Raw genomic sequence first — 23286 nt, 5'->3', positions numbered from 1 at the left:
AAGGGAAGAGGGATAGTCTCCAGGCTTTTCCACCAGTGAATTCCTTTCCATAAGCCACTGTGGACATCTTGAGACCCCCCCCACAAGTCTCTGAGTCAGGGACTTGTGCTATTGTGGGTGTATGTTAGACGTTCCTATGATATCACCAGCCTAGGAACAATACGGTGTCAACAAGGGTGTCATAAGGAGGAGGGAGAAAACTTCTTCTTGGCCTCTGAGGATAGAACAAGAAGCAATGGGCTTAAACTGCAGCAAGGGAGGTTTCAGTTGGCCATTAGGAAACAGTTCCTAACTGTCAGGGTGGTCAAACAGTAGAATAAATTGCCAAGGAAGGCTGTGGAATCTCCATCGCTGGAGATATTTAAGAACAGGTTAGAGAAATGTCTATCAGGGATGGTCTAGACAGTACCTGGTCCTGCCATGAGGGCAGGGAGCTGGACTTGATGACCTCTCAAGGTCCCTTCCAGTCCTAGCATTCTAAGATTCTATGATGCTATGAAGATGGTGCTGGAGGCTATTGTCCGGGAGATCACAGCTAAATCCCTCCCCATTGTTTTCTTCCCATTCATTCCTGCTGCGGTTTCCATGGATATTGGATTTCTCACCCCACCCCACCCCACCCCACCCCCTTCCGTTTTGGCCTGCTGGGCAGGGCAGTTATGTAGTGTTTAAAGGCAGCTGCTTTCGGCCAGTGCCGAAAGAATGCCAGCTGGGGAGGTGCATCCGGCACATTTCAAAGATTCCCACGCCCCACTGATATTTCTGGGCCTTGCGGGGAGGTGCTTGGGCATGTTTGCACTTCCAGTGCCACCCAGGCTTAAACCCACAACCCCGAGACTCCCCGGGAAGGGGCTGGGCTCACCTCCCTTAAACTGGGTCAAAATTGAGCTGAACTCTCCGCTTGACATCTGCAATATGGGGCTGAGGGGGACCACCCCCATCTTTGTAACCCATATTGAGCTTTACTGATGAAAACCACTGTGAGCTAAGGCCTCATATTCTTATTCCACTCACCACAGCCGGCTCCTTGTACCAAGCCACACCACTTGCCATCAGATCAATGTTCCTTTTGTCTCCCCTCCGAGACACAGGAATGGACCTGCCCCTCCTTCACCTTCTCTGTTGGGGTCACCTTCAAACAACAGACACACCTGGGGTCAGCTCGCTGCACAGAGGGTCAACCCCCAGGTGCTCTGGTCCTAGCTCAGGTCTCCAGCGCCCAGCTAACACACAAGTTTGTGGTACGATTGGGTGCAGCCAGTGCCACCTGGAGCCTTTAAATCTCTTTCTAAAAGACACCAGGTGAGGGGCTGGCAGGTGGAGACTCTGGGTGGGTTTCCTGGGGAAGTTCTTTGATGGGACTTGAGATGTTGTTCTGGTGTCAACGGAAGGGGTCTGTCTATATAATGGCTGCTTTTTTAGAGCCTCGGGAGAGCTCTGCCCCTTGGGTGGGAGTGGTTTGTCTGACAGGACAAAGCATAACAAATAACGCTGGCTGCGAGATGCCTCCTGCATGCAGCTTCTCTGTTACCACTGGCCCTTCTAATTAACACTGCGCCGGCCAACCCTTCACCCTGCCTGACTCTTCCTGCCTTCAGGAAACATGGAGGTGTCACAGCAATGAGGTCAGCTTTCTGGTGCACCTCTTACCCATAATGCTTGCTGCTGCTAACTTGGAGAGGCAGTTCCCCTGCCACTTTGGAAAGTCACAGAGTGGCTGGCCCTTTAACAGGGAGGTGGGAGGGGTCTCTTAGTCCCACCCATGATACCGGCTCGCTCCCCATGTAGGGAAAATGGGATATGTGACTCCAGCCGGCCTCTGGGATAGATAAGGGAGAGGTCTGGGCAACGGGAATATGGATGTGTCGGCAGAGGTCTGCATGGAGTAGGAAGGTACTGGTAGGAGACCTTGTGCCACTGGGGGGAGACCAGATAGGGAGTGCCAGAAATGGCCTGCCAAAGCAGGGGAAGACTCCAAACAGGAAGGCTCAGGAGGCAGGAGCAGTGAGCCAAGGAAGGGCTGGCGGGAGAGGAAAGAGAGCCCTGGAGGGGTGAAAGCTGAGCCCAGAGCAGAAGAGCATTTGAGCTGTTGAAGCTGGGCCAGCCCCTTTGAAAGTAGCAGGGGGCCCCATCTGAAGCTGGTGTGAAGACTCTGAATTTGGTTTGTGGCTTGTACACCCTGGCCTCATTCTCCGGATCATCACCTTGTCGTGGTGAGAGGGCTTGTGTGTTCCAATGAACCTGAGAGCAATGCCGTACGGCGTGTCCTACTCCTGGCAGGGTTACTGCGGTGGCAAAGTCACGGGGGAGGGCCCAGACGAAGAACGATCCTAAAAGTCCTCAATGGCAGAACAGGTGGAGAATAGCAAATGTAATGCTACAACAATTATTAAGGCGGAAGAAGGCTGCAGCTGACAGGAGATTCCCAGTCATCATGGATCCCATGCCATTGGGACCTGAGCCTTCTCTTCATCAAGAACCATGTGGCAGCTGCAGTGCAACAGTTCCCCCCACATTAAAAGAAATCATGCACAGGCATCTTCCTCTGTGGACTACTCTCCTAAACTTAAACCCCACGGCGACTGGTGAATGGAGATTTGGAAGAGCACGGGTGTCTATAAAAAAATGCCACCATTGGAACTTGTGGAGAAACCATTGGCTCCCAGTCCAGGAAGCATCAGAACTGGTTTGATGAGAACAATGTGGAAATTGAATGCCTGATTGATGAAAAGAAGGAAAGCCTCAGGGCCTGGCAAAACAACATCAACTGCACAACCAAGAAAGAAGTGCATGCCGAGGCCAAGGCAGAAGTCCAAAATAAAACAAGGACTCTGAAAGACCAGTGGTGGATTCATAAACATCAACTATCCAAGAGGTTTCTTCAATGCTACCAACACTGTTTATGGACCAAGAAACCACAGAATCAATCCCCTGAGATCACAGGATGGTTCCCAGCTCCTGAAAGACAATGGAGCCGTTGCTTCTTGCTGGAGGGAGCACTATAATGAGCTCTTGAACCACCCCTCCACTGTGGTCCTTGAATTCCTTGACCCAATCTCTCAGCAACCACCTAGGGACAATCTTGCAACACTTCCTACCCCGAGTGAGGTCCAAGCGACCACCAAAGCTATGAAGTACGACAAGGCAACCAGACTAGATGGAATCCCCACTAAAGTCTTCGAAGAAGGCAGGCCAGAGCTCTACAAAGAGCTCCTCCTCCTGATTCTCAAGATGTGGGATAGGGAGCAGATGCCACGATGTTTCAGAGCTGCTGATTGTCAGTCTCTTCAAGAAGGGCGATAAGTCGAATTGAGGAAACTGTCATGGCATCTCCCTCCCAGCAACGTCAGGAAAAATCTTAGCTCAAATTCTTGCAAACCGACTCCTGCCACTCTCAGAAGAAATTCTCACAGCATCCCAGTGTGGCTTCCGACCATTCTGAAGAACAACGGAAATGATCTTCACCACTTGGCGACTGCAAGAAAAATGTTGTGACTAAAACCAAGACTTATACATGAGTTTCATCAACCTGACCAAGGCATTCGACTCGGTCAATCGTAGCGCCCTGTGGACCATCCTCTCACAGGTCGGCTGCCCCAAAAAATTCATTAGCATTTTAAGGCTGCTTCACGACAACATGGATGCCACAGTATTGAGCAACAACGGATCCCAAAGCGCCCCCTTTGAGGTCAAAATGGGAGTTGACCAAGGCTGTGTCCTTGCCCCCTTCGCTGTTTTGCACCTTCATTGCCATGACCCTTCACCTCATTGATGGCAAGCTTCCAGGTGGTGTGAAGGTTGTCCATAGAATGAACAGGAAACTTTTCAATCTCAGGAGACTGAAGGATAAAAGCAAGACCTCCACAACCTTGACTGTGGAGCTCCAGTGACAACACGGTTGCTGCTTTTTCTCCAGCAGCCTTCAGACTATCTTAAGTGCCTTCTCTGAAGCATACGAGAATCTCGGCCTCGCACTGAACATCAAAAAGACCAAGATGCTTCACCAACCCTCACCGATGGGACAATCTCATGTACCTACTATTGAAGTCAATAAGGAACTGCTGGAAAATGTGGAGCACTTCCCATATCTTGGAAGTCATCTTTCCACTAAAGTCAACATTGATGCGGAAATCCATCATCATCTGAGCTGTGCAAGTTCTGCTTTCGCTCACCTGAGACAAAGGGTCTTCACAAACCAGGACATCTGTCCCAAGACAAAGCTCCTTGTATACTGTGCAATGGTTGTTCCAATGCTACTGTATACATGTGAAACATGGACAACATACAAACATCATTTAAAGGCACTTGAACAATATCATCAGCGCTGCCTCAGAAGAATCCTAAAATATCTCTTGGGAAGATAGGCACATGAACACTAGTGCTGGAATAGTCAAACATGACCAGCACTGAAACCTTTATCATTCATCAACAGCTTCCTTGGACTGGTCATGTGGTTGGGATGTCTGATCAGCACCTCCCAAAACAGATTCTGTTTTCTGAGTTGGAGGAAGGACGGAGGAGTGTTGGGGGCCAGCACAAGTGATATAAGGACGTACTGAAGGCCCACATGAAAAAGTGCAGCATCGGTGTCAACCCCTGGGAGAAACTTGCCCAGGACCGTCTGCAGTGGAGAGTAGTCATCCGTGAGGGGAGGTACAATCTGAGAGGTCCTACTGCAGTGCAGATGAGGAGAGGCAGAGAAGAAAAGAGCACCAAAACCTGCCCCGCACCCCTCCAACAGCTGCCAACACCTGCCCTTTCTGTGATAAGACCTGCAGCTTCTGAATTGGTACAATCAGCTATCATCAGACTCACAAATAGGAGGGGGACATGAAGACATCCTACTCGTTATCGAGTGACTGCCAAGAAGAAGGAAGTACACCCTGAAAGAGGTGGACTTCTTGCTAATGGATTAGCTGGATGTGGGGAAAGGGCTAGTCAGCCAGGGCAACTGAGGCAGGGGAGCCCCTCCTCACAGGCAGGTGGTTTTGAACTTGTTGGACAGGGGGAGAGTGCAGAGCACCAGCCTGGCCAGCACATTTTCAGCACTACACAAATCCTGACCCAGAGAGAGAGAGAGAGAGAGAGAGAGAGAGACCTGCGACCTCCATTTGTTTCCTGTCTCGCTGACAGTCAGCAGACTTCTGAGCCTTCTTGGCATGGTTGCATAGTGGCTTTGGGCCACAGCTGGGTCTGAAAGCCCCCAGAGCTTACGAAGATAGCGGTAGCATTACTTCCCTGTGACAAATGCCTTCCAATCCCTCCTGCCCCCAGTGCTCCACAGGCTGAACCTCTCTAGTCTGGCACTCTCTTGTCTGGCAACATTCGCAATCCCGCACGATTTTAGTTAGCTGGACGACCACTTACCATGGACGTAACCAAGTTTCCTGCACTCCCATAACGTCTGTTTCCAGCCGCTAGTCCTGGCTCTTAGTGTTCTGTGCTGTTATTTAGCTGTAATTTACCCCACATGTCTTTTAGGAGCCCAGTAAGCCATGGAAATGCTTGTAACGTTGCTAGACAACATTAACCTCCCATGATCCGGCAAATTCTCTCCTTCAGCACCGGACTAGAGAGGTTCAACCTGTATAAGCATCAATTTATTAAGGTATCAGAGGGGTAGCCGTGTTAGTCTGGATCTGCAGAGCAACGAAGGGTCCTGTGGCACCTTATAGACTAACAGAAAAGTTTAGAGCATGAGCTTTCGTGATGCTCATCTGAAGAAGTGAGTTAACTCACGAAAGCTCATGCTCTAAACTTTTCTGTTAGTCTATAAGGTGCCACAGGACCCTTCGTTGCTCTAATTTATTAAGGTGTGTGCTGAACTAAATGTCATTAACTTTGACACTAATTCTCATGCCTCCAGCCAGGCTGTAGGTCTGACCCTCTGCTTTTTTTCCACTTGGAACGCACTGCCAGCTCTGCAGTCCATGATTGCACAGTGAAATTAAAGCATTGGCCATCTCTGTATTAAAGCAAATCTAGGGCACTGCGGGTGACACCACCCTAGAGCTCCCACTCTCAAAGTTATCTGTTACCTTCATTTCTCCTTGAAAGGTCGATTGGTATTTTCTGGGGTACGGTTCATGTATGTGGCTGAACCACTACAGAAATGGGTCCTGATCTGACTTGCCTCACCTGCTTCCCCAACCCCGCCTTTGTTTTATGTGCTTAGCATGGGGTGCACTTGCTCCAGGGGGATTCAATCCCTTGTGGATTTGGCCAGGAGCGTGGGTTTGATGGCCAGGGACAGGAAGAGGGAAGGAATTGTTATACCAGTCTGCTGTAAGCCCTCACATCTACAGAGCAGGCTACCCAGCTGTGCATTCTCCTGCCACACCCTGGGGCTGCTGCCTGTCTGCAGAGATTGTCAGCTGGAGCCCAGAAGTATTGTCTAGTGGGTAGAGCAGGAGACGGTGAGTCAGGACCCCAGAGTTCTATTCAAGAAAGCTCTCCAGTGAGGAGAACAGGCGACTAGGCACTCAGGACAATTGGTTTCTCTCAGGAGCTCATTGGATGACTTGCTGTTTGTCATCAAGCAAGGCGGTTAGTCTGACTGTGCCTCAGTTTCCCATGTGTAAAGTGAAGATAATAATAATAATAATGACCAGCCTTGAGGTTCATACATTGCTCTGCAAAGGAAGGTTCTGCTGAGGTGGCCAGTGCCACTGTTCAAAGGAGATTTAAAAGTCATTCCAACCATTTTTGTAAGGGTGGCTGTCTTGTCGTGTACACCCCTATTTATCAGGAGAACCTTCCCCACTGTACAAGCAACTGCAAGGTTAGAGGGCCTGGTTATGTTCCATAGAATGGCCAGACTGCATCAGACCAATGGTCCTTTTATCCCTGTTGTCCTGTCTTCCCACAGGGGCTAATGCCAGGTGCTGAACAGAACGGGAAAATCAAGTGATTCAACTTGTCATTCATTCTCTGCTCCTGGCAGTCAGAATTTTAGGGACACCCAGAGCATGGAGTTGCCTCCCGGATCATCTTGGCTAATAGCCATTGTCAGACCAATTGTCCCTAAACTTATCCAGTTCTTTTTCTCACTTGTTGCAGCCTGGGCCTTCCCAACATCCCCTGGCAGCGAGTTCCACTGTCTCTGGGTTGTGTGAAGAAATACACAAGGGTCACAAGACTCACGAGGGTTCCGTGTTGAGCACCCTCGCAGATGTTGAATTTTGCAAATATGGGGAAGGTGCAGGCGCTGGCACTCCCCATCCAGCGCTCCAGCTGCCGGAACTGCTGCCTGGAGCCCTGGGGAAGCAAAGGCTGCCGGTGCTCCCTGCCCCAGATCCCTGGGAAGTGGCGCTGCTGGTGCCCCTGCCCGAGGCCCCGGGGAAGCAGCCGCTCGTGAATAAATGAATTCACAAACATTACGTTCGCAAATGCGGGGACCTTGCTGTACTCGTTTTTGTTTGTTTTGAACCTGTTACCTATTAATTTTGGAGGGTGACTTCCAATGTTCCCCCTGATTGTTTCCATGCATGTGCAGAATAAATTTTATGTGGCCAGGGCCTGTGCAAATGTGCACCACCCTGGCTGTGGACACTCTGCTAATCAGCTGGGTGGCATTTTGAGTAGCACCTGAGCACGGGGAACACTCAAGACCTCTAGTTCATGTATGATGTGAAGGGGTAAGTCACACTTCCCTACTCACTTTCTCCCACCAGTATGAGGGTACAGTAAACCCTCTGTTTAACAGACTAATGGGGGCGGGGATGTGCATTAGTGCTGAAAAGCCATTAAATCTGAGGGTTTACTGTACTTGCCCTAGCAACCCCGCCCCCATCACCAGGCTTCCCCAGCTCCCCCTCCCCAGCTTCTCCAGCCCACCCCTCCCCAGCGAATGCTGGTGACTCACCGTAGCTGCTGTCACAGTTGGAGGAGCAGCCAGAGCTGCTGCTACCGGACCCATCACACTCTCCTCCCGCCAGGGCTCCTCTGGCAGTTGCTCCAGAGCTGCTGGGGCCCCTCTGATGGGGGCCCCTCAGTCACTGCAGCTCCTCTGGCAGGGGCCCCACAGTGGTATCAGCTCCTCTGTCCACTCTGGTGGCTCCTTCAGCCTCAGGGTCTGGGAACTGAGGGTTTACTGAAGTTTTTTTACCCTTTACCTTCTTTTGAAGCCGGTGTTGCATCTCCCCATGGCAGCAGGATCAGGCCCACTGCACCGGGGTCCAGAAAGCATGTAATGCAAATAAGACCCAGCCAATCAGGTTCAAACCGCTGCACCCTGGGCAGCCTCATGACCGTGCAGAGTGGGGCGTGTCTTTGCAGGTTTGCCGTGGTTTCTGGTTGAAAAGCTTCAGCGCAGGCAGGGAGATGAGGAGAGATTTGAATGTATCGCGAGGGAAAGCAATGAGGGCTCGTCTTGTGCTCACTACAGTGTCGTTGGCTAGCAGGGCACTGCTGGGCACTTAGAGAGCACGTGGGTGGGAATTTTGCCTTTTCAGTGGGTGACATCCTTGTGGTTGCTGTGTTCCTTCCTATTTCTGAGATCACCCCACATACTCAGATCAGGGCTTGCATTGCTATTTAGATTTCCCTGACGTTTAGGCCATGTCTGCGTGGCCACGTTGTCTTGCACTAACAGCAGTTATTTCTAAATAACCCTGGCATTATCTAAACGACACACAGGCTATTTCAAAATAATGCCTGTGTTATTTGGATTGGAAATATACCTTGCCCCCAGGGCTGGAAGGGATCATGAGAGGTCATTGAGTCCAGCCTCCTGCGCAAGTCCAAGCACTGTCCCAGCCCATTTTTTTTTAAACTATTTGCCCCAGAATCCTAAACAGCCTCCTCAAGGCTTGAGCTCACAGCCCTGGGTTTACAAGGCTCAAGGCTCAAACCACTGAGCTCTTGGTAAACCTCACTCTCTGAGGAACAATGCCCGTTTTGAAATAGGCCATAATGGGCACCAGGGGCACTATTTCGGAATAGCGCTATGAACCCAGAATGCTATTTCAAAACACATTTTGTGTGTGGTTGTGTTATTTTGGCATAAGACATTTAATATCTTATTCTGAAATATTTGGAAATAGGGCCACGGTGCGGAAGTAACCTTAGAGTCCCCATTGTGCTAAGTGTACGAAGAAACAATCCCTACCCCCAAAGAGCTAAATTAACAGGACAGACAGGAGGGGGTTTGGAAAATGACATGAATTTGGCTGTTCATGGCTAGTGGTACGGGGGAACATGAACTCTCTTCTCGTTGGTGCCCGAGCCAATAGGCAACACCACCTGCCTTATAGCAGAGACTTACGCATGTACTTACATAGCTCCAGGGATGGTGAAAGAGCATCAATATTTTGCTTCAGCATCATGTGTTGCAGGATGTCAACACGTTATCTCCCCTGCCCCTGCGCACACCCTAATTAGTGTTAACTCACAGCACATCCAAGTAGCCCCAAAATACCAGAACAAACCAGGGCAGTAACTGAGTTTTGGCGAGCTTTTAATCGTCCTCTTTGTAGGACTGGTCCTTGCCCACTTCTCGTATGCACCTCTACATGGACAAGCCTGCCTGTGCGCCTGGACGGTATCTTTGGGTAGCCAGGAACGAATGGTCGTTGGGCTGCTTTTTGCCCAGGTGCATATTGCTGTGTTTCCATGGTTGCTGGGGAGGACTGGAAGCTAGGAATTTCTAAATTTTAACCCTCGCAGTACACTGATTTCTTCTTTTTGGCTTCAGTGCGTCACCTGCAAAAATAAACGTAGGGGACTTATCTCTGCAGAGCACTCAGAGACTTACGGTTAAAAGAACCACATTAGCATTAGGTGATGCCATTATATAATTTGAAGAAGAACAGCATTAATATTTGCAAACTGAACTACTTAACATGTATACAACACAGCCAACCGCTTTCTACTGGCTGTCACCAGGACTGCTTCGCTGCGTGTCATAGGCCCTATATGGCTCACCACTGAAGGCGATTTTCCTTTTACTCAAGTGCAGAGGCTTTCTGAGAACGAGGCTTTCAGTCCCAGCCCAGCATTTGTTGTAACATTCTGGGTCGCCATGTTGATGAGCACATTGACACCCATGACACGCCTTGATGCCCCTGGATTTTCCCCCTTCATTGCAGCCTTGCATTTAATTGGCTTTATCCCAAACACACCAGAATTTGCAACCGGAAAGCTGGTATCCCTGCAACATGTTACCTGATTCCATTCCCAACTCTCTGTTGCCTTTAGGGGTTAACAATGCCCAGAGTAGACAGCCAGGTGAACCAAGCTCAGCTGGAGAAGATGATTAAGCATGCGGTGCAGGAATACTCCTACAAGAGCACAATAGAACCAACAGCCTATAGGCCGGAAAAGTACTGGGTAACCAGACCAGAAGGTATTGCTGGATTGTTTAAATCACCTGCCCCATAGGCCATAGGAACTGCACTTGAAGTTTGTGGGCCTCTAAAGTGGGGGGGACCTCGGAGTGTCGAAAAGGGGCAGCTGGGGTCACCGCAGGCCAGTGTTCCCGCTAATTCTTTCCCTTCATGGGCGGAATAAATTCTTTGAGGTGGGGATGTGCACCACCAATAGAAACACACACTGCTGGCTGTGGGCGCTCTGCTAAGCAGCTGGGAGGCACCTGAACCTCTGCCAGATGGCCGCTCAGCTTACAAGCAACACTGCCACAGGTTACAGGAAGCTAGCACAGTTCCCCACCCTTTCCAGCCATGTTTTTCTCCTGCAAGAAACCCTTCCCAGCCCAGGTCCGCTCCTCCAGAACCCTCCTCCCACCCGCTCGGCTCAGCACTGACCATGCGGGAGCAGCGAGAAAGCCCTTGTGGTTCTCTGATGCCGCCACATGGGTACCTCGGCAAGGGAGCAGGCGTGGCCAGTCTGACCCGCGCCATGAACCACTCTCAAGTCACACCAAGATGCACCCAGATCCTGGCCCTGCTGGCCTCAGTGCCCAAATACCAGCTGCTGCAGGAGTCAGGATACGCCAAGCCGGCCAAGGGCTCTGGAAGCTCAGGTCGCATTAGAACAAAGGGGATCCCAGCATCCAGCCCTGTGGGGGTACTTTTGAAAGTCTCAGCCCTAGAGAACCTCAAAACCCCACCAGCCCTGCTGGGGTGGCACCAGTTCCTCCGAGGCCCTGTTTAGTGACGCCTGCCTCTCCTCACCATGCACGCCCATTGCCTGGTGCTTCCCGTCCCCTCGACCTGACTGCAAGCCTCCCACTGGGAGGAGGTGCACGCACTGCTGTCAGGAGGGGGACAGGGAAGAGGACCTTGCCCAGGGAGCCAGCAGCCCAGCAGGCATGGTGGGAAACCAGCTACCTAAGCTCTCCTGTTCTCTCTGAAGAGCCCTGGGCAGGTCCCCTAAGCTCTGCTCCCTGCTGGCCTTTGCTCGGCTGCTAGGAGGGAAGGGAGAACAGGACTGCCTGAGGGGACCTGTGGCCTCTCCTGCCTCCTGAAGGGCAGCAAAGACAGGAGAGCTGCCCGCAAGGTTATATCTGTCAAGCAGCAGGGAAGGGCTGGGGCAGTGGGTCTAATTGGGAACCATGGGATGAGCTTACCTGAAGGAGGATTTAGGCCAGAGAGCAGGAAAAACCTCCAGAAGGGGAGACGTCCCAGGCTGTGTGCTGGTCTCCCACGGGAAAGGTGGGGGCACTCCCTGCCAGGGACACATCACCTGAGCTGGGCCCAGGCCCAGAGCCCCGTGTGAGGAGAGCAGTCCGGCACTGGGCCCAGGGCAGCCAGCGGCTGTGGCCATTTTCACTTCCAGCAAAGTCCGGGTTTGACCTGTTTGCTCAGCCGCCAGCTGCTTCCAGGACCCCGAGGTGTGGCGCATGGAGCCTCCGCATGGGACTGCGCTTCTCTGACGTCCATGGGTGCCGGGTGAAGAGGGAGCACACGGAGCTGCCTCCCCTGGCTTGGGAGGTTCAGCTTCGCCCGAGACATGGGAAGAGGAGCAAAGGGCAGACGGGAAGGGAGAGAGGCTGGTTTTAAACCACCCGAAGTTGTGCTTTGTGCTCTGTGACCTCAGGACAAGGCCGGGAACACCCCAGCAGGAAGCAGGAACTGGGTCCTGAGCATATGCCCCTAGTCCCTCACCCGCGCTGACGCACGCCCGGTTCCCTTTCAGAGAAGTACAATCCAGTTTTTGTCAGTGGAGACAAGTATGCAACGTGGAGGACGGGCCCCTACAACAGCGCGGGCTGGAATAAATATACCACCTACCTCCCCAGGCTTCCAAAGGTAAACCCGGAGCTGCCAGCGGGCACCTGCTTCTCTTTCCTAGGCAGGGTGTGGCAGGGGAAGGGGCTATACTTTAAGAGCTGCCTATGGGATGTCAGCCCCTGTGTCTCCTCCTACCGTCCCTTAAGGATTGGGCTAACTCCTTCCCTGCACTTTGGTTTGCAAATTTAACCCTTGCATAGCACCTTCCAGCAGGCCACCTCCCAAATGGAGTCATCCCATCATGCATGGTGAGCAAAGTCCCATCTTCCTCTGGCTCCGAACCATCTTCCTGAAGAAGTGAGCGCTGCTCCACCTACCGGGTGGTCTCCCCTCCCACCGACAGGGAGAGCTGTGTTTTCAGAGGCAGGGCTGAGGCACAGCAAATATCTGTAGCTAGGATCCGGGGCCATTCTCATGGCACGTGTGCAGCGTAGTTCCGTGGGACAGAAACAGAAGGGTGTGATGAGGGTAACTCTGGGCTCTGTGGAGACTGTGGCATCCCATAGGTGTTGGCCCCATTCCTGGGGGGCAAGCGGCAATGTCAGAAACTCCACCGGCTCACTCAGCAGGACCGAGGCTGATGGTCTCATCGAGGAAGAATGGAGCCTGCCTTCATCTGATGGCCAAGGGCAGGGAAGAGTGAGGGGAGCTCGTGCTTTCATTGCTAGAGTTGTCCTTGATCCACAGATCACAGGGGGCTTTGCAAGTTTGCTGGGCAGAACTGAAGGCTCTGAAATCTTCCCTTGCAGGAAGCCGGGATGGAGACCATTCTCCGTGGGATGCCCATGCAGTACCCCCCAAAACCCGAACGGCTCAATAATTATGGTAAGTGTTCTGGGTTCTCCTATGACCTGACCTCGAGAGAGCAGGGATTCCAGGAGAGCTCATGGTCTTAACCAGACGGTGCTGTACAGTGCCTCTCAGACTGGAACCAGAATGAATCCCACTGTGAGCCATGGGGAGACCTTTCCTTGGGAGGTGTTTTATATGCAGCATTTCTGGGGCCTGTCAGATACAAAAGGCCAGGAAGCCCGTTGGAGCATAAGCTCTGCTGTCACTGCAGTCTGGGGCTGTGAAGGTGCTGCCAGGACTTGCCAATTAATTGCCCCCAACTCAGTTACCTGCCTTCCCCAGCTCACCAACCTTTCCCCCAAGGCAGCTCATGGTCAGGAGCCCCTGAGATTACCAGGGTACCTATGTAGGTACCTCCTCCCTGGAGCAACTGGGAGTGGAGCATGGTCAGCTCAGCTAACTCCTGCTCCTGGGATCTTCTGACACTGCTGAGGCTCTTCATCCTGGAGGCTCTTGGGGGGCTTTCTTACAAGGCCACTCCCCTGGGGAAATTTTGGCCAATCCTTTGCACATTGAGGGTTGTGCTTTGGTGCAGAAGGGTCTTGCTCTTGAATCAACCTGAATTCATCAGCAGGACCTTTCTGCACCAAAGCACAACCCTCTGCAGCTACAGCTCCCGGAGCAATTCAGTTGCTGGCAGCAGAAGTAGCTTGTTGTCCTGCCTGTGGAAAACAAACTAGAGGGAGATGTGGCGTGCACACACATGCAAACAGGCTGTATTTGCTCTAGCCACTAGACGCCACAGCCTCTCTTCCTCCAGCACCCGCACGGGCTCTGGCGTTCATTGGTTGCTGCGGGTTCCCTGGTTGCCCCAGCTTCTGTACCCAGCATGCTTGAAGGCCAGGCTCTCTGAGACGGCCACTGTCAGCATGTCACAGCCACAAGATTTCCCCTCCCTCACCCCTTCGGTTCCCTCTCGTTGCAGAAAGGGAAGTGGTGGTCAACATGCTGAACAGCTTATCCCGCAGCCAGCTGCCCTCCCTCCAGCAGCAGTACACCATCCCGGGGAGGAAGCCGTTCCAAGGCTACTACAGCCCCTGCACCGGACGGCACTACTGCCTGCGCGGGATGGATTACTACGTGGACGGAGCCCCCAGCAACGAGAAGCAGCTCAAGCAGCTAGTGGAGAAGATTGTAAGGTTCGGAGGGTTACGCAGCACACGTAATGCTTCCCCTTGCCTGGCTGCTCTACCGACCGTGGGAGGCAGAGCAGAATCCAGGCCTCTTTCCCCATTGCTGCACCGGGGGTGGGCAGATCTCGGGCCCCGATCCTGCCCACCACAAACAAAGCTCCTCTGGGCTGAAGTGGCGTTTGGCGTGCAGGATCAGGTCCTGGTTTTTGGCGCTGCAGGGTGAAGAGCAGGCCTGGTGCTGAGGAAAGGCAGCAGAGGGAAACACAGGCGGTCTTGGCCCTGCCCTTCACTGTCACCCTGCGCCCAGACACCCCACAGACGTTGACCGGAAGCAGACAAACAGTCAGGAGAGGGCTGGGCAGGCAGGATCAGTGCAGAGAAAGCAGGGCCCTTCTACACCCCTTTGTCAACGGTCACACCATCCCCTCGCCCCCATGCACACACACCCCCGTCCGGCCCTGGGATTGGCTGTAAAAGGATGTGATGAGGTAAAAATAGCAGCTTTGGTGCTAATTTTGATTGGCCTTCTGCTTTCGAGTCTTTGAGGAGCGGAGGTGGGGTGGGCACATTTTAACCCTTTCTCCTCCACAGGCACAAGGGCTAGAAACTTGCTTTTTTTTTTTCAAGACTGAACTCATCAGGCATCCACCTGGCTCTGGCAGGTGGGAAACAATACTGACCATGAGACACGTGACAAAATCATGAGCGCTGGCAGCACTGGTCTCTCCTGCAGGCATGCGCCCGTCTCTCTCCCCATCCCCTTTCTCAGTCTGTTGGATTTTCCTGGGGGGGTGATTCCCCTTCGCCTCTCTGCTCTACCCCATCCCCCCAGGCTCTCTTTCCCAGCTCTCTCCTACCTGCTGGTGCGTGGCCCCTTCCCTCCTCTCAGCTGTGCAAGCTGTTGTCAGGGAGCCCAGCGGAAGTCATGCGTCACGTTCACCAGCACAACCGAGCAAAAGGGGCACCGTGGGGTGGCCAGGGCTGGCCTGCTGGTTGTCTTCCTATGGGGTCTCCATAGCATGCCCTCCCCTGCTCCATCCCCTGCTGCCTCCCCCCGCCCCAGTGCTGAGCCCTGACCACTCTACATCTCCTGCTTCCCAGCATCCCCAACCACCACCTTGTCCCCTCTCTGCTGTCACCGGCGTGCTATAGCATCCTTCATCCCCTTCCCTCCCTGCTGCTGGTGCTACCCACCCTGCTCACTGTAGTGGAATCCCCCGGTGTGGGGGGGCGGGGAACAGCCCAGAGCTGGCAGCAAAGTTGGTGGCAGCACCTGAGTAGCCAGCAGCAACACTGCAGCTCCCTGGCACAGGGCTGAGAGCCAGGTATGCTGCAGAGGTATGGGCATTGCTGCAAAAGGGAAGGAGAAGATGATAGATAGATAGATAGAAGACACACACGCTGCCACAGTGACATGGACAGGGGCCAGGGACCTTGGTGGCAGCCACTAGGCTGTGTGAGAGTCACAGAGACCCAAGGGTGGGATTTCCAGCATGGGAGACGGGAGCAATCTTGGCAAATGCAGGCCAGGAATCCTCCTTTCTGTGCCATAGGCACATGCACAGGGATCCAATACCCGAAGGTCTTGGGCCGCGCGGTACAGCAAAGGGCAGTGGTGCAATAGGTGATGTCAGGAGGGGGCTGACTCACAAAGGTAGTGGCGGAAGGTGTGACCAAGTGGGGCTGGCGGGGAGTTTATTCCCTTTGTTATGTGGCCTGTGTTTCCTACTGTCCTGTCCGGGCGTGTGCCTCAGTTTCCCTAGACTTGGCAGCAATGCATAGTTGGAGGTGGGAGTTTCGGGTGTGGTGACTTCTCACACGGACTCAATAGCCCTCCGTGGCCTTCGTAACCTAGGCAACCAGGTGGCACCTTTTGCCCTGGGTGCAGAACAAAGGCTGGAGGAGGGGCCTGGTGGCTGGGATTTGAACTGGGCAGGTGTGGGGTGGGGCAATCACGGCTGGCTGGAGGGGAAGGGGGAAGTGCCAGAGTTCTGACTCAGACCCCCTCTGGGCCCCTCTCCCAAGATGGATGGTACTGACGGCTTCCGGTTTATGTGCTGACAAGTCTGTTCTACGCTATGTCCCTGTCGCCTGATAAACCTCCTGTGTCCCTGCTGAGTGTGAGCAACGCAGGGTCCTGTGGCACCTTATAGACTAACAGAAAAGTTTTGAGCATGAGCTTTCGTGAGCACAGACTCACTTCATCAGATGCTGGTCATGGAAATCTGCAGGGCCAGGTATAAATAAGCCAGAGCAAGGCTGGGGATAACAAGGAAGGAAGTTGATCAGCTGCTGGTAGAAAGCCTCAACCTTCCTGACTGAGCTAACCTTGTTATCCCCACCCTTGCTCTGGCTTATTTATACTTGGCCCTGCAGATTTCCAAGACCAGCATCTGATGAAGTGAGTCTGTGCTCACGAAAGCTCATGCTCAAAACTTTTCTGTTCGTCTATAAGGTGCCACGGGACCCTTTGTTGCTGTTACAGATCCAGACTAACACGGCTACCCCTCCGATACCTGCTGAGTGAGAGTTACATCTGATTGCAAATGGGGGTGCAGGGCCTGGGGACCCCCATGCTCCGTGACAAAAGGGTAGAGGTGGCAATAGCCACTCTGCTTATTATTTTGCTTTGGATCAGAGACTGCACAGAGGAACCCACTCCAGGGCTTGGGCTCTCTCTGTCTCGCTGTTTACCAAGTGCCCATCACCCGGGGTGTCTATCCACACAAAATTACACAGATTTCTCTAGCTGGATTTCAGAACCTGTTTCATGCAACCACTGCAACGTCCTTGCATGCATGCTCTCAAACCAACTGGCCTGTTCGCCATCTGATTGCTCAGGACCCAGGCTTGTTAAAGTGCTGCTGTTGCTCCTGTGTACAGGATTGCAGCCTACCACTGGGGAGCAGCATTTTATCCTCCAGTCGCTGAAAACAACTCCGTCTCTAGTCACCTGTCTGTGGGGAGGAAAGAGCTGTTGCAGCCTTAACTCAGGGACGAGACACCCTGGGATCTGCTTTTCCCTGCAGGCAGGGTCTGGGTACCCTTAAGAGTGCTCAGCCCCTGGAACTGGAAGGGGACTCAAGAGGTCATTGAATCCAGCCCCCTGCCCCCACAGCTGGACCTAGCACCATCTCTGGCAGATTTTTTTTAATCTAACCTGGTCCAGCCCCTTGGGAGTCCCCCTCAAGGGTTTACAAGGCCACTGTTGTAACCAGAGCTATTCCCCCCCCTAAGAGTTTGTGCTGTGGCCAGCCATCTCCTTGGTAATACTGCTCCCCCCGAGTCCTACCAGCCTCCCTGGCAGCTCCAACACTGCTGGCGTCAGTGCCCTGCCCGACGGGCACAGAGAAAGGAAGGGTCTTTCCCACACAGGCGGGCTGCACGCAGAGTTTAGCCAGCCCAGGCGCCTATTGCCGTCACTAACCAGACCCCTTGTGGCTTTTTCAGGAATATCCCATCCTACGACTGCAGCCGAGAGAAGACGGGCTATGCACCTTTGCACGACCCGCTGCAATCTTTCCCATATATGAACCTTAAGTAAGACACTTAAAGAGGAACTCGGAAGTGGGGGAAGGGCAGTAGGGTCTCAACAGTCGCGAGAGTTCTGTGTTCAGAACCCTCGCGAACATTGATTTTCGCAAATGGGGGGCACTCGGGGCCCCGGGAAAGCGGTAGCCACCGGCACCCCCTGCCCAGAGCTCCGGGGAAGCAGCAGCAGCTGCCGGCACTGCCCACCCGGGGCCCCGGGGAAGCGGCGGCTGCAAGCATTCTGGCCCCAGAGCCCCGGGGAAGCAAGGCCATTTGTGAATAATTGAGTTCGCAAACGTGGCACTCATGAACACGGAAACTCAACTGTATTTTACACTGTGGAGAACAGGCTTGGGCTTTCCAGCAGCTGGATCTTCCCGCATTAGGGTTTCAAGCAAATTGTGACAAATTGTTACATGAATTATGGCAACTCCTGGATCGGGGTCAGCAACCTTCCCGAGATGGAGTGCCGACTTTTGACCTCTTGACCTCTATGTACTGTCCAAGTGCCGGTGATGCTTTTTAAAGTCACTTTGACTACCTCTACACAGCATCCCTATTTCAAAATAAGCTAGTCAGGAATAGCTATTCCGACATAGGGTTGCTACACATAAAAATTTATTTCACACTAGGTCTTAGTTATTTTGAAACACATAGTCAGCACACATAGAGCTTATTTTGAAATAGCTCCTGTGACTCCTGGGAGCAGGGGCTATTTAGCCTTGCTGGCCTAGGCCCTACTCAACCCCAAGCAGCCCAAAATCACAGTTGGGCTCCCAGAAGTGTGAGAATTGGAAGAAAAAAAACATACCATAAATGTTTGTATTTGCATTCTGATGTCAGGGTCACTAGGGCACACTTGGGTCACATTTTCAAACTTCCCTTTGCAACCGAGAGGGCTAGAAACAGACCTAGTTTAAAAAAAAAAGAAAACTGAGATTCTTGTGTAGTCACATGATTCCAGGAGCTGGGGCTTTAGGGAAAATACCAAATAGCTCAATAATTTGTGACAGTATTCACATGGCCGGGGCTGGGTTTAGGATCAAAAACAGTCCTCCAGCACTGGTAAAGGTAGAACAGAGTTTTAGGTCAGATTCCCGGTGTTCATATTTGCCCACTAAAGACAAAAGGTATGCACCAGTGTGGCTATGCATAGATGTATTTTCTGGGGCTTTCCCATAACCCCAGAACATGTCATGTCTCTCCCACTGGGTCCAAAGTGTCCTTTAGCTCTGTGTCTCTCTCCTAACAGACCCAAAGACCCCACTGACTGAGCCACATCCCTCCCCAAACCCCAGGACCTGGCATTTGATATAGGATGGAATGTCTGGCCTGTGGAAATCTCGCTGTGTAGTTAATCAGGAAAGAGAATGACCCCCAAGCAGTGTTCCCTGTAAGCTGAGCTCTTGAGCGGCCACCCAGGAGAGAGTCAGGTGCTGACCAGCGGATTAGCAGAGGGCCCACGGCCACCCGCAGTGAGCTACATGTGCTTCTGTTGGTGGTGTACATCCACACATGCCTCAGTGCACATAACAAAATGAATTCCACCCATGCATGGAAAAAACAGAGGGGCCATTGCCCCCAAGGCTTAGGTAGTCAGGCCCCTGCCCTTTGCAACCATTCCCAATAAACACCAAGGGAAAGCGGATTACCAAGGAACACCCTGTGTGCGAGATGCTCACGGTCCTTCTTTTTCCTCCTTGCCCAGGTGGGACACGAGTCACTTCCACAACGCCAGCGGGCCGCAGAAGGATAGCTACGTCATCCATCCCGAGTTCGTGTCGGAGTCCTACCCCAGGACGCCGAGCTGGTAGAGAGCAGGCCTGGGCGGCCATTAAAACAGGCCTTGCTGACTTGAGCATGTTCATTCCTTGGGGTGCCAACCAGGAAACCTCCCTGCCTCCAGAAGTAGCGTTGGACAAGGAGTAAGGGCAGCTAAGAGGAGGATGGCAGCAGCAGACTGCAGCTCACTAAGGCAAAATCACAGCCTTGGGCAAGACAGAGCCACCCCAAGGAGCAGGGTAGCCAAGCCGGGGCACCCCCATCTGGAGCTGTCTTTGCTCTGAGGTGGAGGGAGAGAGTTTGTCCACGCCAGTGTCTATCAGGCCCATCCCTGGCAGGTTTGGGAGATGTTTATATGCTGCTCAGAGCCCTGGTTAGCAATTAGCAATGGTAGAGTGGCTAGATCTTCCTGCATCTCACACCGCCACCTGACCCACCAGAGGAAACCTACTGAGCTGTGCAGCTGCTCTTACCTCCCCCTCCCCAGACCTCGGCCTCTGCATGGCTGACAACTTTGCTGCTTAAAATGGTAAGGCAGGAAAAGGGATTAGTGTTTTCCCCTTGTCTGAGGCAGCCTGGAGGCTCCAGCTCCTCCTGCAAGCCTCAGAGTTTGCAGCCTTTCCAGAAGAGTGAACTCCTTTTGGGGTCTGCTTTTGCTACACACTAGTTCGCTAGAAGGCCACACCCTCAAACACAAACTGCTCTGTGCCCCACAGATGGGCTTGCTGGTGTCCCAGGGGTTGTGGGAAAGTAAACCATAGCTGCTTGCCCACCCCAGGTCACAGCTTGCAGATGTCTTTGCCTATGGATTCTCTAACTGCAGTTATCTCACTAAAATATCCTCATCCTGCTGCAATTGCAGCCCTGCATACATGTTGTAACAACCTGGCAGGCACCTAGGGAGAACTTCACAGCCATCCCTGTGCCACACCTCTGTAACCACTTGGAATTTCAGGGTAACAAGGTTCGAACTCAGGCCCACCTGCTATGAGAGTACAGGTCCCACACTGCTTGAGCTGAGTAAGAATCTTCATGTTTGCAATATAGGGCATTGACACACAACTAAGCTGTGCTGATTTCATTCAGAAGGTGGTGGGAGACAGTTGTAAGTCTTGCCAGTTCATGACTGCATTTTACTTTTTACTGCTTGAATAGTCATGTGATGAGTATCCAGTTCGCAATAATCCCAAAAAGACTTACAATATCTGATTTGTGCCTAACTTTAAAAATGAGTCTCCTTGCTTATATCATTTCCTTCTGCCTTCACCCTGACCCCCAGACTAGGAAAGCCAGTCTACACTTGATCTAGGCTCCCTTTGTTTACTCCAAATCAGGTAGGAAGAAAAGAAAAGCTTGTGCTGGAATTCTAAGGTTGTCTGGAGTGGACTGGCCAGATTTCAGCAGGTGGCCAGCTCCTGTAACAGATGGATCTTGGTCACAGATAATGCAAATTAAATATAATGAGCCAAAGGCAACCCTGGTATAACTCCACTGCAGGCAATGGAACTGCACAGAGGATAAACATGGGCCCAGACCTGTGTTTCCATCACTGGGGTCCGCCAAAGATTCTGGGCTGTTTGCTGAAATTAACCAGCTCCCTCCATTTGGTCACAGATTAGAAAGGAACAAGTCTGTTGCCTGTAAAAGGCTTGTTTTTGTCCTGTTTCTCAGTCCCCAAACTTACACAGAAGTTACTGGCCAAGATTAGCATAAGTAGCTAATGAGTCTGGTGCACAGGGTGTAGCCCCCCAGCTTTGCCTCTGTTCTGCTGGGTGCCTGTCACATCTCTGCTCCATGCCTCGGTTTCCCTATATGTAAGGTCCAGGTAGCAGAAATGCCTCAGGATATCTCAAAACACTCTAAGAGCTGTGATGATTATTCCAGGTGGCCCATGTGAAACCTCACCTTCTGACCAGGCTGAACTCTCATGAGGACCCTTGCCATGCCATGGACTGTGAGCTGCTTAATGATAACGTGGTGTCCCTGGGAGAATCAGGCATTTTCCCCCTTTATCGCAGGCCTGTCTGGGGCACATCACAGATTGCTGACCACACTGGCCATTCCTATTCGTCACGTCCCTAAACCCCTAGCACCGCCCTCACAGAAACATGGATGCATTCCCATTCCCCGCATACCTCCAGCGGACCTGGGCTGGTGCAGATCAGGAGAAGGTGCTCTTGGGATGTTGCAACTGGGATGCCCCCAGTGAAGTGGCTCTGAAGAAGGCCACGGGGTTGCCTGAATCATCTTTGCTAAAACAACCTTAACTCTGCCCCCTTCTCCCTGCCTATGTTCTGCTCCTTCATAACTCACACCCATGCAACAGATAAGGATGGATGCCCCTTCCTACGTGTAAAAGACATTTACTCGATGCCCACTCAGAGTTAGACTTGTAGGCTACGTCTACACTAGCACACTAAGTCGAAGTAGCCTGTTTCGAAGTAAGAACATCGAAATAGGCTACTTCGACGCGTATTGTCTACACGTCCTCCAGGGCTGGTGCTGTCAACGTTCAGCGTCGAAGTAGCGACGGGGAACTTCGAAAGGAGCTGCCCTGGAAGGAAATGCACAGTGTCCGCACACACAAGCACCCTCCTTCGAAATAAGGGGCCAGGAAAGCCCGCGGACCAGGTCACAGGCTGGACTAGCCCTTCCGGGGCAACAGCAAGCTGCTCCTTTAAAGGGCCCCTCCCAGACACACCCAGCCTGCACAGCACGAGATCTGCAGAGCAGTAGCCACTCTCTTGCAGACCAAGTCACAGCAGATATGGACACCCAGCAGCAGCAGCAGGAGGAAGAGGAGGCCCTCCGGGTAGTCATTCAGAGGGCAAGTGCCCTGCTAGGTGCTGCCTGGGAGGCTGCCCAGTGGTTCCTGCCAGAGGAGCCTTCCCCGGAGGCAGACGCGGACGCCCCTGACCACCGGGCTCCCCTCTTCCTCTCTCACCGGCTGCTCCCCCGCCTCTGGAGCTACCCCACCAGCTCGGAGTGGTGGGAGCAGCTCGTCATGCGGGAGTGGGACGACGATATGTGGCTCCGGAACTTCTGCATACGCCGGCAGACCTTTCTCAAGCTCTGCCAGTGGCTCACCCCAGCACTGAGGCACCACGACACCCGGATGCGGCGCTCCCTCCCCATCGAGAGGAGGATTTGCAATAGCTGTCTGGAAGCTGGCCACTCCAGACAGCTATCGCTCCATGGGACACCAGTTTGGAGTGGGAAAGGCCACGGTCGGGGCTGTCGTCATGGAGGTAAGGAGGCCCGGGCACGCAGCCACTGGGGGCCGGGTGTGGGGTTGGGAGGGAGGGGCCGGGTATGAGCTGGGGAGGGAGGGCCGGGTGTGGGGCCAGGGAGGGACAGGCACTGGGGAGGGAGGGGTTGGGTGGGTGGGGTACCCGGGTTGGTGCTCAGGAGGAGGGCCTGGGGGAAGGGCCCCGGGGCACCCTGCACAGCCTCATGGGCACCTGTGTTTCCTCCCCACAGGTGGTCCGTGAGCTTAACGCTGTGTTGCTCCAGAGTGTCATCCAACTTGGGGACCTGGACGCAGCTGTCACCGGATTTGCCTCCATGGGGTTCCCGAACTGCTTCGGGGCCCTGGATGGGACCCACATCCCCATCCGCGCCCCAGACCACAGCGGAGGAAGATACATAAACCGCAGGGGCTACCACTCTGTGGTCCTGCAGGCCATGGTGGACAGTCAGAGCTGCTTCCAGGACGTGTACATGGTCTGGCCTGACTGCACACACGATGCTCATGTTTTTAGGAACTCAGGCCTGTGCCGCCGGCTGGAGGCAGGGCC

At 53.1% G+C, this 23286-nt stretch overlaps 1 protein-coding gene across 1 annotated transcript in view; it reads left to right on the top strand.

The window, feature by feature from the left end:
- Positions 1–19521, top strand: part of SPMIP6 (sperm microtubule inner protein 6) — a 28823-nt gene extending 9302 nt beyond the window's left edge. Inside the window, exons 2-7 of the mRNA XM_074994427.1 lie at positions 10198–10345; positions 12097–12209; positions 12941–13016; positions 13969–14182; positions 17627–17716; positions 19416–19521. Coding sequence (XP_074850528.1) covers positions 10198–10345; positions 12097–12209; positions 12941–13016; positions 13969–14182; positions 17627–17716; positions 19416–19521 — 747 coding nt within the window. The remainder of the gene's footprint in view (positions 1–10197; positions 10346–12096; positions 12210–12940; positions 13017–13968; positions 14183–17626; positions 17717–19415) is intronic.
- Positions 19522–23286: the final 3765 nt, after the last annotated feature.

Source organism: Carettochelys insculpta, chromosome 5 (assembly GCF_033958435.1).
Source record: "Carettochelys insculpta isolate YL-2023 chromosome 5, ASM3395843v1, whole genome shotgun sequence".
Classification (NCBI taxonomy): domain Eukaryota; kingdom Metazoa; phylum Chordata; order Testudines; family Carettochelyidae; genus Carettochelys; species Carettochelys insculpta.
The sequence above is the reverse complement of the archived record's forward strand: the minus strand, read 5'-3'. Positions and strand labels throughout refer to the sequence as shown.